The sequence below is a fragment of the Eleutherodactylus coqui genome, chromosome 10 (genome assembly GCF_035609145.1).
Source record: "Eleutherodactylus coqui strain aEleCoq1 chromosome 10, aEleCoq1.hap1, whole genome shotgun sequence".
Classification (NCBI taxonomy): Eukaryota; Metazoa; Chordata; class Amphibia; order Anura; family Eleutherodactylidae; genus Eleutherodactylus; species Eleutherodactylus coqui.
The window spans coordinates 61811950-61828911 of NC_089846.1; the positions used below are offsets into that span (position 1 = coordinate 61811950).

General features: G+C 45.3%; 1 protein-coding gene across 1 annotated transcript in view; it reads left to right on the forward strand.

The window, feature by feature from the left end:
• The first annotated feature begins 1156 nt into the window (after window positions 1-1156).
• DHX34 (DExH-box helicase 34) overlaps window positions 1157-16962 on the forward strand; it is a 38018-nt gene continuing 22212 nt past the window's right edge. Inside the window, exons 1-8 of the mRNA XM_066581144.1 lie at window positions 1157-1247; window positions 9171-9891; window positions 9978-10289; window positions 10365-10619; window positions 12137-12239; window positions 12390-12607; window positions 12687-12861; window positions 13791-13984. Of these exons, the coding sequence (XP_066437241.1) occupies window positions 9220-9891; window positions 9978-10289; window positions 10365-10619; window positions 12137-12239; window positions 12390-12607; window positions 12687-12861; window positions 13791-13984 (1929 nt within the window). The 5' untranslated portion in view covers window positions 1157-1247; window positions 9171-9219. The remainder of the gene's footprint in view (window positions 1248-9170; window positions 9892-9977; window positions 10290-10364; window positions 10620-12136; window positions 12240-12389; window positions 12608-12686; window positions 12862-13790; window positions 13985-16962) is intronic.

Genomic DNA, 16962 nt, shown 5'->3' on the forward strand with positions numbered 1-16962 from the left:
CAGCTAGGGGTTATTATAGGGGAAACAGTAGGATTTCCTACTGTATAAGTTGCACCGCTCCGCACAAAAAACGCGTTTTCGTGTGATGGAATACAAGGGAAGGCTCCATAGGGAAACATGGGCTATAAAATATCGCAAATCGCGGCTATACCAAACATGCTACGATTTTTCCCCCCGCAATGTAGCAGCCTACAAAACATCGCTAGTGTGAAGAAACCCGCTGGAATGTATGGGCTTCACATACATGCGATTTGTAGCGCTGTCACATCACGAGAAGATTGCATGATTGTCACCAGTGTGAAAGCGGCCTACAGAAAACTTCATGTTGTTAAGTGTGTTAACTTCTCCGAGCTTGTACTAACCTCACCTAATATGGCTCCCAGAGTATCTCTAATAGCGTAATTGTGGTAACACACAAAACGCAGTGAATAGAACCCATTGATTTCAATGGGTTCATTCACCTCGGTATTTTGTGCACGCATTTCGCTCGCACTAAAAAAAAAAAAGAAAGGCCATAATTAATTTTATGTGCATTTGCACACAAATTAAAATAAATGGGCTTGCGCAAATGTACCACTTATGCGCAGCAAACTTGTGTATTTGCAACATCTATAGGCACAAAATCATTTAGATTTTGTGCCTATATATTTATGTGCAAACGAGCCGCTAACTTGCACACACAAACCCCTCAGCGTCCGAAACACGCAAGCGGAATTGCGCCTTGCAAAATATTCCGCAGGTCTGCAAGGTTGCTTAGTAAGAGAATGACACTGTGTAATAATATGCAGTGCCTCCATAAACTGCAGTCATCTGAAACGACACACAAGCAGCCCACTGCTTCCTGCTGGGCAATGATTATACCGCTGCATGTTGACAGGCTTTCTCTGCTAGCCCAGACCACTGCTCAAACAACAAAAGAACGGAACTAGTTTTCACTATATTTGTTTCTGGTGGGACTGTAATTACCGAACGCAAATGCAGCTGAATGAGTGTGTGACGTCATTATCCAAGCCTCGCTTTGGAAGAATGCTGCATATATTTATATTCCACAACACTTCTGCTCGATTCAACCCAAACAACCAATCATTGTGAATCAACCAACCCAAACAACCAATCATTGTGAAGCAGCCAACCCAAACAACCAATTAGGGTGTGAATCGAGCAGAAGTGCTGGGGAATATAGATATATGCGCACTGGAACGCAAACCCGGAAGTAGGTGAGTTCGTGCAGGATTGTATGTGCACAGGTAAGTAATGTGCTGCTGACAGATCGGGTTAGTGTGTTTACGCCCCTGTGGTGAGGATATTCTGGGGTACAGTAATATAGTGGAGGCATGTTATGTGATTAGCCCAGAAGCTCCCTTCAGATGTCCTTTGCATGAGAGTTGTATGTTAGTATCACAGTAGTTATCACAGTTAGTAGCACAGATAAGACCCCCATCAACAGTAATTCAGGGACCATAAACTTTCACTCCCTTATCAGTATTTAGCCAAAAATGTTTGTGTATCTCTTATAACAATTCAAGCCTGTTGACCTTCCCCCCCCCCCCTCCAACAGTAATTTAGGGACCATAAAACTTTCACTCCGCTATCAGTGCCTAGACAAAAAAAGTTTGTTTTCTGGTTTGCAGAATTCCTTTTAAAGGGGTTGTCCCACGGCAGCAAGTGGGTCTATACACTTCTGTATGGCCATATTAATGCACTTTGTAATATACATTGTGCATTAATTATGAGCCATACAGAAGTTATAAAAAGTTTTATACTTACCTGCTCCGTTGCTGGCGTCCTCGTCTCCATGGTGCCGACTAATTTTCGGCCTCTGATGGCCAAATTAGCCACGCTTGCGCAGTCCGGGTCTTCTGCTTTCTTCTATGGAGCCTCTCGTGCAGGATGCCGGCTCCGTGTAGCTCCGCCCCGTCACGTGCCGATTCCAGCCAATCAGGAGGCTGGAATCGGCAATGGACCGCACAGAAGAGCTGCGGTCCACGGAGGAAGAGGATCCCGGCGGCCATCTTCACCGGTAAGTATAGAAGTCACCGGAGCGCGGGGATTAACCCTTTCCAATCCACTGTCTGACCTCTGAAGACATTATGATTCAAGGCTGTACAGCTCCAATGTTGGAAGACATCCGTTGGGGTTCTCTTACTGTATATTGCCAGCCTCTCTGCTGTTGGTGCCTATCTAATGTCTCACCTCATGCAGTACTGGCTGTAACCAGCATATAGCGCCGTTGTATAACGGTAGAAAAAGAGTAAGCCCCCTAGGAAAACCAGGATACAAATTGGATTGGGAAGGGTTAAGGTAAGCGCTCCGGTAAGCTTTCTTTAGGTCCCTGCATCGGGGTTGTCTCGTGCCGAACGGGGGGGGGTTGAAAAAAAAAAACCAGTTTCGGCGCGGGACAACCCCTTTAAGTGCGAACCAATCACATCCATATCTGTGCCTTGCCATAAGTATGTTATAAGTGTGTATAAATATCCATGCCTCTTCAGATCCAATCCATAAGCCTGAAGAAGTACCCTGCGTTGGTACGAAAGCTCGCTATTATTACATCATGTATTTTTGTTAGCCATTAAAAGGTATCATATCTACAAGATTACGTTGTTTCTCTTGCTGAGAACAATCACATTTTTAGTATCACATATAACATGCAGTTAATTAACCCATTAGCAACCAACTATTGCTATGTACTTAATGCAACATGTTTGTCCACTTGCAGTTATTGCACTTTATTTCTCATATACTGCAGTACTTTTCTTTGTGTTGTGCTGCACCCACTAGAAGCGATGCCTCCAGAGGGATTATATGGATTTATAACATCCGATAGAGCATGCTGGAATTTTTTTTTTACATTCGGACTCAACCGTGTACCTCCATATTGTATATATTGAAACGCACATCGTCTGTGTTCACGAGGCCTAAGTGTGCGGTGGGTTCGGCTCGGACCTCTGATTATCAGGAAGCTCGCTCATACACTTGCCTTTGGCTGAGTGGTCTTTGTATTGAGATTTATGTATTGGGAGAGGAAAAGTGATTTTGCGTGTCTGACCTTTAAAGGAAGTCCACCGCCTCATTATGGCAGTGTAAACTAATTCTACTGTAAAGGCCCCTTTACACTGGACGACTGCCGGGCGCATAAGTGCCCGATAGCCGATCCAGCGACCATCGCTCCTCTATGTCACGCAGTCATGACTATAGTCATTCAAGTGAATGGAGGCAGAGCGGGCCGGGGATTGTTCCAGTCCAATTAGCGCCCTGTCGGGTGCCATGTGTACACAGGCCAACAGTTGCCCAAAATCCCTCATTTTATCGGCCTGTGGAAAGGTCTTATTATCTTAAACAGAAACATGAATGTTGAGGTCGTTCATGCAAATGACCGGTGAACCATCCGATGGGCAGTTCACTTCTAGCTTTGGTCTAGGATCTCTCCGACGTCCTGCCTCAAAATACGCCACCTGGAGTGTTGAATGATATCAGCAGCTCTGGCTGGAGGAGAAGTCTTGCGTTTCAAGTATTCTGCTTCTGAGGGATGTAGCATATGTAGTGACGTCATTCGTGATGTGACCGGCCCAGAGGAAGTCCCTTATTGTGCCGGATCCTTTATTGCGGCGTAGATGCAGAGTACTTGACATGCAAGATGTCACCAGCATGACGTCATGCGTTTGAAGTATTCTGCGCTTGCACAGTATTGAGGTCTGTGCATGCTCGTGACGCCATTCATGATGTGACTACCCGAGAATGTTATTGTGCATGTAAAAGATCTCCGACCCGGACCAGAGCTGGAGGTGAACCATCCATCGGACAGTCCACCAGTTATTCACATACTGTGCGGGAAGGGCGTCAACATTTGTATTTCTGGATTGGAGCTTCTGTTCAAGATAATAAAGGTACCCTTACCATCACCAAGTCCCACATCTAATAATACAATTAGTTGACACTCCCAAAATGAGGTGATGAACTTTCTTTAGGGTTCGTTCACACATCACTGATTTACTGTAAATTTGTTACAGATTCTAGTACAGATCTGCAGCCGATTTCACCTTTTCAATTGAAGTGGTACATTCTGCTGCAGATTTGCACCAAAATCTGCAGGAAATCGGTGACATGTGAACGCAGCCTAAAAGACGCTTTCGCACACTTAACATTTATAACCCCTAGACACAGGGGACCCCCACAAATCACTAGACCGGAAGTACCAAGTCCCCCATTCTTCCTCAATATATAAATGGAGTGAGGAGGAGTTTGAATAGAACGGGGGTCACTCATTCGCCCACTGCCATTCCTTTCATTCCAGTGGGACTGCTGTTAATAGCCAAGTTCAATGCCATCTCTAGCAGTTCCATTGAAATGAGTGGAGCAGTGATGTGCATGTATATACACTGCTCTATTTTTTTGGGAACCTTCGACACCCCCAGTCTCGTGATTAGTGAGGATCCTAGCAGGCGTACCACCTCCGATCAGAGATGGCCCTTATCCTGTCGATAATGGATAACTTCATTTTCTGCGACAATCCCTTTAACCCTCTCTACACAGTTTAAATATATATATTTTTTTTAATAAATCAATATTTATTTGAGTTTTTTGACAAAATCTACTCCTAATACAATACAATACAATGGAGTTCTAGACTCTGAAGACAACGTGCATGACAGCCTTACAAAATATGCCCTGATAACTAAAAGAAACTTTTCAGGCCGACTCTGAACCGTCCAAACAAAATGAACCGGAGCGGTGCTTTCCTACTATAATGCAGGAAGCTACGTATGTTGGTCTCCACTACCTTTTAACAAAATGCAGAACTAACTAACACGGAACGAACAGGGGGGGGGGGTGGAGGGCACGGAAAGGTTGGAAGAAAAAAAGGGGGGGGGGGGGGGGAAGGGGATAAAGGCCCACTCCACCTAGTCACCAGGTTTCCACACCACTGCCCTCCAGGGGGACCATGTCTCGATAAACTAATCGTGTGTGCCCTTGGTCCAGCTCGATAACTCCTCTAAATTGGCAAAGAGGTTCACTCTGTCTCTCCAAAGCTCAATTGAAGGGGGATTTTTCTGTTTCCACAACGTGGGGATAAGAGCCTTAGCTGTATCAATGAGTAAAGCAACCAATTTGTGCTTAAGGGGATGAAAGGCCGGGGACGGCCTCCACAGGAGAACCGCCTCAGGGGAGAGCGTCAGACTCGGCAACATCTGCTTTAGGATCCCCTCTAGTTCCCTCCAAAAGGAAGTAATGAGGGGGCACTCCCACCATATATGTAGGTATGAACCAGTATCCAACTCGCATCTCCAACAACAATCCTGGGCCAGTAGTTTATGGTCAGCCAGCCATTGGGGGGTTCTATACCATCTTGCCAGAAGTTTATAATGCGCTTCCTGGGAGGTGACGCATGGGGAGAGTCCAAAAGCAGTCTTCAATATGAGTTTACTCTCGCTAGGAGTTAGGCATATCCCGAGCTCCCTTTCCCATGAGACAAGGAAGGCAGGTTTCGTCTCCCTCGGGGGGGGGGGGGGGGGGCAATAAAATGTTTGCGTATGTAGGAGACTTTTCTGGTAGCCAGATTAGATCCTTTCAGCGCCGTCTCGAAAGGGGTAGGGGCCTGACATCCCTATGTCTTCTTAAGAATCCGTTTATGATTTTTAACAGGTGTGTGGATAATAGGAGCGGGGTTGAGCGATTAGGGAGGATATCCTCCAGGGAGGATAAGGGAGCCTGATGTGCTATAGAGATCACATCCTGAAAGTTTTTGTTTTCTAGGAGCTTCCATACTCTCACTGAACAGGGATCTAACGTAATAGCCATATATCTGTATAGTGCAGATAGCGGTGTGTATGGTGAGGGGCTAGGAGCCAGAGTGTTCCCCAAAGTAGACCAGGTCTCAAGAGTCCCCCTTAGGAGCGGGTTCCTCCTCCTCTGCCCCCCCCCCGGGAACCAAAGGTCCGCGTCAAGGGTCGGGCCGTAGGCCCCTCCTGGCAAGAAGCTGAATCATGGGGTCCCTGCAGGGGCATGCTAGTTCCATCCAGTGGTCTAGATGGGCAGCCAAGTAGAACTCTCTTGGGCATGGTCGGTCCACTCCCCCCCCTCTGAGCGCCTCCTGATCAACATGCTATGGGCCAGCCTAGGCCTCTTTCCCCTCCAGATGTACCTGGAGAAGATTGAACGGAGAGTTTTGAAAAAACTGGAGGGGATAAAAATTGGTAGAAGCCTGATTTTATAGAGGATGATGGGAATAACATGATTTTAATATATTTTTTCTTCCCAACCAGGATATGAAGGGCTTATCGTAGGCTCTCAACAATTTTTTGATTTTGGGCAGAAGCGGGAGGAAGTTAGTAGAGTATAGGTCCTCGGATTTTTTGGTGAGCTTTATGCCCAAGAAGTCGATTGTTGAATCCGTCCAAATGAAGGGGGAATTATTTTTAATGTCCCTAAAACGGTTAGGGGGGATGGATATGTTTAAGGCAATTGATTTGGCTAGGTTGATTTTAAAATTGGAGAGTGCACCGAAGTCCTCCAGCAGCGAGACTAGGCGGGGGAGGCCCGTCTCCGGGTTAGTAATAAGAAAGATGATGTCGTCAGCGTAGGCAGTAGAAGAGAGCTTCTCCCTACCGACATTCAGGCCTTGTATCAAAGGGTCTACCCTTACTTTCTGTAAGAAAGGTTCAAGTGCCAAGATGAATAAAGTAGGGGAAAGGGGGCAGCCCTGCCTTGTACCGTTATTTATATTGAACGGAGGGGAAAGAGAGTCATTAACTTTGAGTCGAGCGTAGGGCGTCGCATATAAGGAGAAAATTGCTGCTATAAATTTGGGAGGGATGTTGTAGTACTTTAGGACCTGCTCCATGTAGGTCCAGTCGACCCGGTCGAATGCCTTTTCGGCATCTGTGCCGATAAAAGCGAGCGGGATGTTGTAAGTTTGGGAATAACTGGCCGCATGGAGCAGTCTAAGGCAGTTATCTCTACCTTCTCTGCCCTTAACAAATCCGGCTTGTTCGGGATTTATCAGATTCGTGATGTACTTTTCAAGTCGCTTGGTAAGTATTTTGGCCCAAAGTTTTATATGAAAATTGATGAGGGAGATAGGGCGGTAGCTCCCGCAAGATTCAAGATCTTTGTTCTCCTTATATACTAAGGCCTCCTTCCCACGAACGGATTTACGCCGCGTAAATCCGCGGCAAAAATCCGCTGCGTTGCACCATGCTATTAGGTTCTATTGAAGCGTCTTCACGCGATCTTCCGCTGGTAAGTATGGGGTCTCTGGGGGGGCGCCGTGACGGGCTTCACTGCGGAATATTACGCGGCGGAGCCCGTCACGCTCGTGGGAAGGAGGCCTTAGGTGATATGCGCCTCTTGCGCTTGCTTAGGTAGAGGAGTACCGTTCAACAAGGAGTTAAATAGTTTGGTTAGTTTAGGTATAAGTGTGGATTTGAAGGCCTTGTAGTAACTAAGAGGCAGGCCGTCAGGGCCAGGGCTTTTACCCGGTGGGGAGGAGTTTATCAGTTCTTCGACTTCTTGGGCAGTGATAGGGGTTAGCAGGTCAATCGAGTCCTCCTCTTTTATTTTGGGTAGGCTGAGTTCTTCAAGAAAAGAGTCTATCCTTGACTTAAAATCTAGGGTGGACTCTGGAGAGAGAGGGTCTCTTAGGTTATAAAGATTGGAGTAAAAACTTTGAAATTCCCTAGCGATTTTGGGAGTAGCGGAGACCGTCTGACCCGTTGTCGTTTTGATGGACTTTATAAGGTTTCTCGTACGTGCTTTCTTTAGGAGCGCGGAGGTATATTTGCTTCCCCTGTTCCCCTGAGCATAATTGACATGTCTAAGGTACAGATGCTTCTTATTGTATTTCGCCTCAAGGATGAGTTTAAGTTCTCTTCTGCGGGAAGCTAGTTCCTCAGAGGAGGACTTACTAAGAGTTTGTTTCGTCGCGCGTTCGAGTTTAGAGATTTGGGCCAGTTTATTGTCAATTTCTATTTGCTGTTTTCTCTTTGCTCTTGTCCCTGCTGCGATCAAGAGCCCCCTCATAAAGGCCTTGTGGGTCTCCCATATAAGTGGGACAGACAGGTCGTCCGACTTGTTTAACTGGAATAATTCTTCCATCATAATTTTTAGTCGCGTTCTTTCCTCCTCTTGATCGAGAAGGGAGGGGTTGAGTCTCCACCTCCACTCCCTGGGGGAGGCAGTTGGCAGGCGAAGGTCTAGGTGTATCGGGGCATGGTCAGTGACTAATATTGAGTCAATCAGGGCTCTCTCTACCTGCTGGAGGAGGGAGGATGATACGAAGACATATCAAGGCGCTGGAAGGAGGAGTGGACCTGCGAGAGGAAGGTGTAGTCCCTTTTAGTCGGGTTCCAGTATCTCCAGCTATCTATCAAATTCATCTCCGCTAGGGTACGAATCAGTGTTGCTAATTTCTTTTGGGGTATACGTGACTTTCCTGTTGAGGAGTCCACTATAGGGGAGAGAGTGAGATTAAAATCTCCCCCTAGGATGATCTGGCCATCCGCAAAGAGTTTGAGGACCTCTAACTGTTTGACAAGCCAGGTCACCTGATCAGTATTCGGAGTGTATAAATTCGCGAGGGTTACCTTGGTATTATTTAAAAGACCTCTCAAGAGGAGAACCCTGCCCTCCTCGTCTGAGTGGCGTGCCTCACCAGTTTAAATATTTTTAATGCTATTTAATATAAGAAGAACCCAAAGCTTCCCTGACGTATTCGTTTTAGGAAATACTCTGCATTGTTTAATTCCTTTGCTATTCCTCTTGGAAATGTAGGAATAAATTGACAATTGGCTGTAACCATTCGCTTTCTCAAAGCCCTGTGTCCCTCTATTCTGACATTGTATAATTAGTGTTCACAGTATGCAGGGACGCACTCTTTTGACAAGGATGGTAACGCCCAGTTGTCAGTTTAATCATACATTTCCAGGAGCAAGAAGAGAGGAATTCTTCAATACAGAATTTATGAAAGGATGCTCCAGAATTGTTATTTCATGAGGAATGCAAATATTTACTACAACAGAAAAATCAGGGAATATGGTGGGTCCTATTAAAGAAAAGCTGAGTATTGTGTATTAGTAAGGCAATAGAGCTGTATTCCAATGTCTGTGTATAAGAACACTGGATACCTCCTTTGTATGCCATTAAAAAATGACAATTAAGTTTCATTTATTTTTCAGGTTCGGCCTAGTGTTTGGTTTCATATCCTGGAAGAGATGAGTTGGTAACATGGAGAGTGACCATTGGGACTGGAATAACCTCCATACTCGCGCACGCCTTGAAGAGCTATTCTTTGATTCTCATGGCTACATCAAAGCTAATTCAGAAGAAAGTAAAGAGTTTTGGACATTTTTTGAACGTTTCCAAAGATTTCAAAATCTTCAAAAACATAACCGTAAAACAAATGAGGAAGGCCATCAGGAAAGACAAAAACATGAGCTCATGGACCTTCCCAAGGAGTATGATGCAAGATATCGGATCAACCAGACCATTGTTCTTAGCAGAGACGTTGAAAAACTTCTGCATGGACATCAAAGCAAGGGAGGTAAATCCAGAGATGTCCTTGGTGTACCTAAGGAGAAGCTGAATGAATTTAAGAAAGCTGTTCTTCATTATTTAGACTTCAGCCAGAGGCAGAGTTTTGGTAAATTGGCCAAGTTGCGTAAGGAGAGGTCAAGCTTGCCCATCTTTCAGTACAGAGAGAAAATTGTCCGTATGGTTAGAGATCATCAGGTCGTGGTGGTCGCAGGAGACACTGGATGTGGAAAGTCTACGCAGGTTCCTCAGTACCTGTTGGCAGCAGGTTTTGGGCATATAGCTTGCACACAGCCCCGTCGAATTGCTTGTATTTCATTAGCAAAGCGAGTTGGGTTTGAGAGCCTCAACCAGTACGGATCAAAGGTAGGTGGTTGTTTTTAGATGACAAAGCCAAGAGTAAAGCAATTGTATAACACAATTCTGACATGTACTTTTTTATCGTCTATTAGGTTGGCTTCCAGATCCGCTTTGAGAGCAGCCGTTCACCAGCTACAAAAATTGTGTTTCTGACAGAAGGCCTGTTACTGCGTCAGATCCAGAGAGACCTTGAGGTTCCTCAGTACCAGGTTCTTATAGTAGATGAAGTTCATGAAAGACATCTACACAGTGACTTTCTGCTCGGAGTGTTACGTCAACTGCTCGCTTTGCGGAAAGATCTGAAGGTCATTCTCATGTCGGCCACCATAAACATCAAGCTCTTCTCTGGATACTTTGACCAAGCTCCAGTCCTCCAAGTTCCAGGGAGACTTTTTCCTATACAGGTAGGAGAGTTTAACAAAATGTTTGTTCCGCTAAACTCTGCAATTGCAGCGATTTCACTGATTTTCATATCTTAGGTGATCTACCAACCGATCCCCCAGGAGGAAACCACAGCAAAATCAGAGAAGCTGGACCCCAGACCTTACCTCCGTGTACTACAAGCCATCGATCACAAGTATCCAGTAGATGAGCGGGGAGATTTGCTTATTTTTCTCAGTGGAATGACTGAAATCGGGACTGTTCAGGAAGCTGTACAAGTATATGCCACTCATACTCAGCGCTGGATTGTCCTCCCATTACACAGTACCCTGTCCATTGCAGAACAGGATAAGGTATGTTTGGAAAGGATCTCTTGTAGTATTCCTCTGCTACCTATGTGGAAAGAATGGGGGTTATTTACTTGGATAGGAATGATCCCCCAACTGCTTTGCCTCTATTCACTTGAACGACTATCGCTCTTGTGTAGGAGTGATAGGCAGGCAGTAGTCTATGGGATGGCTGACAGGCGCTTATGCACCTGACAGTCATCCCATGTAAAGGTACCTTAAGTAAAAGCAGTACCCGGCTAGAAGCGACAAATGTATTAAGAGGCGGAAGTCTCTTAAATGGCCGGATCAGGATTGAAATATCCCAATGAGATCGTGGGTGCCATGCGGTTGTCATGGTAGTCTGTAGCCATCTAAAGGCCCCCAGAGCCACCATACATGTTTAGTTATTAATACATGCTTGTGTCTTAATAGAATGCCTGTCAAAATAAGGCATAATGCAGTACTATAGCATTACAATATGCTATAGACATCAATAGTAGTTCGGTGAGGGTCCGCCACTTTTGTACTCCCACTGATCAGCTGGTGCATCCATTCACTGAGCGGATTTCTGCAGAAAGTTGGCAGCTCCATTTCCACCACAGTGGGCAGGCTTGATGTTTCATGTAAAGTTACCATTCTCTTCAAGGGAAACTTTGCCTGTAATACCAAGCCTGGCAATTGCAGTGGGAATGGAGCTGTCTGCTGCCTGCAGAAATCTGCTCAGTAAATTTTGGTTCCCTGCCATTCCTTTTTTGCCCACTTTCAAACCCGCCACAATGCTTTCTGTGGACTATATGGTGCATGATCTGTAGTCTCCTTGTTCTATGTGCACGCCATATAGTCCAGCGTTTAGCAGGTTTGACACCAGGGAAACGGGAAGGTAAGTATAAAACTTACATCCTCAGACTCGGCGTGTCAGCTACTTTGAGCTCATAAGCTTAGCTTATAGAGCTCAAAGCGTCTGACAGATTCCCTCTAAAGGGGTTGTCCGAGTATTACCTTTTTTTTTAAATGTAAGAAATGTGATAACATAAAAAATACTCTATACTTACCAGTTCAATTCCCGATTGCTGCAGCGCCGGCAATTTGGTCTGGTCCTTACATGGCTACCGAAGTGACGTGCCCATGTACCCATATGTGACCACTGTAGCCAAGCACTGGCCTCACGAGCCTCATGCCGTACACAACTAAGGCTGGTGATTGGTTGCAGCGACCATGTCGGTATAAGGGCAGATCACTCCTACAGCCATGTAAGCAAAGTCCGGCAGAGAGGACCAGAGCTGTGGTGAATCAAACTGTTGACTGTAGCATCTCACTTGATCACATTTCCTACATTTAGAAAAAAAATTTCGTCTTCAGTCCTAATGATTGTGAGGGTCATGTCTCCAGTCATATTGTACCAGATGCATTGGTCGTGCACCAAGCAACACAACTAGATCTATTCTGGACTTCTTTGCTTGGCATCTCACTGCAGTCCAGTAATTTTGCCCATTTCTGACATAACCAGGGTTGATTGCTTCCTTTTTCTATCCACAATACAGGTGTTTGACTTGGCTCCTCCTGGTGTCCGAAAATGTATAATCTCCACCAACATTGCTGAGACCTCTGTGACTATTGATGGAGTGCGATTTGTACTCGACTCTGGTAAGGACTTCGCCTGCCAAGTATCTACAAGTTTTCCTATGAAGGAAACACTTACTGTAAAGTACAGATGCTTCCATTGTGCTTGTCTTCAGCTGTTTACACCATCACCGCCAATGTTGTCCATGATCAATATTCTGCCTTCCACTTTAGGGAAAGTCAAGGAGATGAGTTTCGACCCCAAAGCAAAGATGCAGCGACTGCAGGAGTTCTGGATCAGCCGTGCAAGTGCTGAGCAGCGGAAAGGGCGAGCTGGCAGGACTGGACCAGGTGTGTGCTATCGCCTCTACGCAGAGTCCGACTATGATGCTTTTGCACCATATCCTGTGCCGGAAATTCAGCGTGTCGCCCTGGATGCATTAGTCTTGCAAGTAAGTTACGGCAGATCTTAATTGCATCTGTAATTACAAGATGATACGGGACTAACCTGTATATTTGTCTTACTGTCAGATGAAGAGTATGGGGCTGGGAGATCCGCGCACCTTTCCGTTCATTGAACAGCCTCCCATGTCGAGCATTGAGACGGCCATTTTCTACTTGCGTGACCAAGGGGCATTAGATGCCGCTGAAGAGCTCACCCCCATTGGGATTCTGCTGGCTCAGCTACCAGTGGACGTTGTTATTGGTAAGTCCTAAAGTTAACCCCTTTGTGGGAGGGTAAGGCAAAATGCTGTATATTCACGACATGTAGATGGCACCGGCTCATGTCATCCTCTGCAGGAGCCAGGTGTAACTGACAGCTGGGATCCTGCAGCAACGGCAGGGATCGTTGAGAACACTGACCCCCTATGTTACTCCTTATATGCTACGATCAATGTTGACTGTAGCATGTAGGAGGTTAACAGAGAGAGGGTTAAATCACAGTTGCTGATGCATAGGAGTCCAAACCTTTTTGGGGTATTAGTTTCTAATGTATTCCAAACACAGAAAAAAACAAAACACAAATACACTAACGATCAACCAAAAGCTTTCGGTGGGGCAGGTGCAACGCATTTTGGGGTACTGGCACCCCTTTTTCAAGCTTGCTCTTGTTGTAGATTCACTCATTTGTTTCAATTTTGCAAAATTACCTTGTTCTATAAATTTCCAGGGGTGTAATCCTTAATCCTGTCACTTGGTGCCCGGTGGATTACGCCCTTGGAAATTATAGAACAAGGTGATTTTGCAAAATTAAAACAAAAGGTACTGTGCTGGATTTATAGGATGAGTAGTTTGGTGCCAGGTGGATTAAATGAGGTTTTACAAAAAAATTTATTTTTCAGTGTTTGGAATAAATGAGTGCATACTGCAGCTCACCATTGTTCCTCTGGTTAAAGGGAGAGAGTTGGAGGGACGTTTCTCGAGGTGCAGCAGTCTGTTCCCAAATGGGGGGCTAGACCGCAGACACCAGGTGAGTCCCCTCCTCTTGAATGAATATATATATATAGATAGATAGATAGATAGAAATACCTTGAGCGCTGTTCCTGATTGATAGCTTTCTGAACTGCAACTGTCTTGATGTATTCTTTACACAAACCTTCAGTTACTTACTCAGTTACTTGTGTCCCCCTGTAGGAAAGATGCTCATATTAGGGTCATTATACAGCCTGGTGGAGCCCATCTTGACCATTGCTGCAGCCCTCAGTGTACAATCTCCCTTTGTCCGAAGTGCTACTAGCAATCCAGAATGTTCGACGGCGAGGAAACCTTTAGAGAGCGACCATGGAGACCCCTTCACTTTGCTCAATGTCTTCAATGAGTGGATACAGGTGAGTGGGCGGTTAATAAACTGCTGATGGTCCTTTTAAGTGGTTTAGAGAATGGGAGCTTTTATTATAGACTACATTTACATGTGACTTTATGTTGTTTTTTTAGTTTGCTCTCTCAAATGATTCAGAATAATTAAAGTTATCAGAACTTTTCATTTGGTCCAATAAGTTATGTTAAAAATTGTGCTTGGATAACCCACCGGCCTTATGGCACATAATGGGGTGGTCCTGCTAAAGGAAGGTATCCCCTATTCATAGGATAGATGATAATAAAATGATTAGTGGGGTCTCATTGCTAGAACCCACACCAATCAAGAGAACAGGGGTCCCTAGAGTTTTCCGTATGAATGAAGTAGCTGTTACATATGCATACTATTGCACTTGGCTATCCCCAGCAGTTTCGTAGAGCAGCGTGTTTGTTTGACATCTGCTCCATTTATATAGAGGGACATGGGACACCTTTTCTCATGATTGGTGGGATCTCAGTGGTTAAACCCCTCCCCCAAATAAGACATATAAACTATGCTGTGGGTAGGGAATAAGTTATTTTCTAGTCTGTTGTACAGCTGAAGACCGTGGGTATAACTGCTGCCACTAGGAGGTGGGCACTAAGCAAAAAAAGTGTTAGCTCTTCCTGCCAGTTATATTCCTCCTGCAGGCACCAAGCTAACCAGTTTTAGCTTAGTGTCTGTAGCAGGCAGACCTCTTCCTTTAACCGGTCTTCAGTTGTTTTCCTTCTGGATTCTTGAGAAACAGGGCAGGCATTAGACTCACCCCGTTTACCCCAAAGAAGAGGGCGAACAGACTGGAATTAACCAGTCTGTTGTGGTCTGACTCTCAGAAGAAAAGAAGGCAGAGTCAAGATTACTTTGACTTGATTAGCGGGGTTCCCAGCGGTTGGACCTCCAATGATCACGTAGGGGATAACTTCTTTTGATGGGACAACTTCTTTAAGGGGGCGTTATAGCTAAAAACTTGAATTGTTGTGGATTTGACTGTTGGGAAACCCATGGATCGGTAAAAGGTAAGGCACTCTTATCAACCACAGAATTAAGGAGCCTGAGTGGAGCAGCACTCAGGCATTCTGGTAATTCTGCAATCCATTTCCAGTTACAGCGGTACCACCCTGACTTGTCTATTCTGATAAGCATGTACGCAGGAAACTGGAAATGATAGTAATTAATATAATGAGATAGTGGTATTCTCGCACTGGAAACACACCAGCAGATTGCATATGATATGCTTATTTTTACTATTGTATATCAAGACTGTAACCTGTGCAGGACACCGATCGGCCAGATATACTGCCCCGTAGTAAGAATGCCACACCATGAAGAAATGCTCGAAATGAAATAAAAATGAGCACAAAGATAAAGGGTTATGAAATTAAAGGGGTTTTTCAATGATGGTGCATTTATTTCCAGTTTTTACCCATCCACTGGGTCCCGCTATTTCCCAAATCACCATTTATTCTCCCATTTCTGTAGTGTAGTTGGGAATGGGCCGCTAGTCGAACACGCACGGCAGGGGCTTTATTCCTCTCAATGGCACAGTCAGATAGCCAAGCGCTGCCCTCGGTTATTTTTCGTCAGCCCCATTGAAATGAATGAAGTGGTGTCACTCCATTACAATGAGACAAATGGAAATGACCAAGGCTTGGCTTTGTCTGTTTGCCCCACTGAAATAAATGGAGAGGTCAGGACACAAGTGCTGCCACGACTCTCTTCATTTCGTTGGGGCAGTTCATCTCCATTATGAGGCAGTAGGACAGCGTCCACTCCACGTCCAATCATGTCCTACAGATGCTAGATTGGAATGAGATCTGGGAACTGTGCTGGCCAAGGAATTACCTGGACATCTTGTAAAGCATGTCTGCTATGTTGGGGGCAGGTTATCCGGCTGGAAAGTGGTGGTGGGTATGTCCTGAAGATATGGTAGTGTCAGCGCCTCATCAATATAACCACTTTCCCTCAATGTGCCCCTAATGAGTACTAGAGGTGATCAGCTGCGGATGCTGACGGTACCCCAAGCCATGACTCCATGTTGATGAGCAGCTGCATGGCATTCCAGAATTGCGTAAGGATCAGTGCGATTGCCTTGCCGCTTCTAGACTCTCGCTCTGCGATCATCATTGCTGCCACAGAATCTCCATTGATTGCTGGACATGACACTGTACTATTCATCATGCAGATAGCTCTGGAGCGGCACTACTGCAAGTGTCAGGGGAAGTCTTCACAATGGCCAGCTTAATTGCAAAATTGCCTCAGCTAATCAATGACAAACTGTCATCGCCGATATTGGAGCATCCAACTCTGTCCGTACGCTCCGCAGAACGTCGCCAGCTGTAGATTGTGCAGCCGCTACTGTATGATGCTGGGTGCATCCATCTGTGCTTTGTGGCATTCAGCTCTGGCTCCAGTCCCACTCCGACAATGCGCATTTTGTTCTGCTGACCACCATCTCCAAATTTGTCCCGCTGTTGTGGCATCGCTTTGAGTTTCTGCTGCGATATGACGAACAACTGGCTATACATAACCCTATGATGGAACCTTTAGGAAACTTGTCCGTTTGCTGAAATGGTTCTAAATGGCGTCTTGGAGACATCTTCTCATCTTAACCCTTAAGGCCCCAGGTGTTTCGGTCCTAGAGGACCGGATACTTTTTTGGGGATTTTACCCGTGTGGTGGTTTTACTGCCCTTATTTTCTTCAGCTATCAAAATGATTTTTGCTGCATTTTTTTCTGTGACATATAGAGCTGTGTTTTTTTTGTATCATTTTTCACTGACTTTTTTTTTTTTCCTTTTTTTAGTTATATTGCAGGAAACCCAGGGTCTATATGTTGATGAGCCATGGCACTATTCACTGCTCATGTGTGTATTATACAGATATGCTAACATTATAGTAACATGCTTCCATTGCCGCTGTGCTGCATGTACTATCTCTCTCTGTAGTTTGTTACGCTTCCATCCTTTTGACT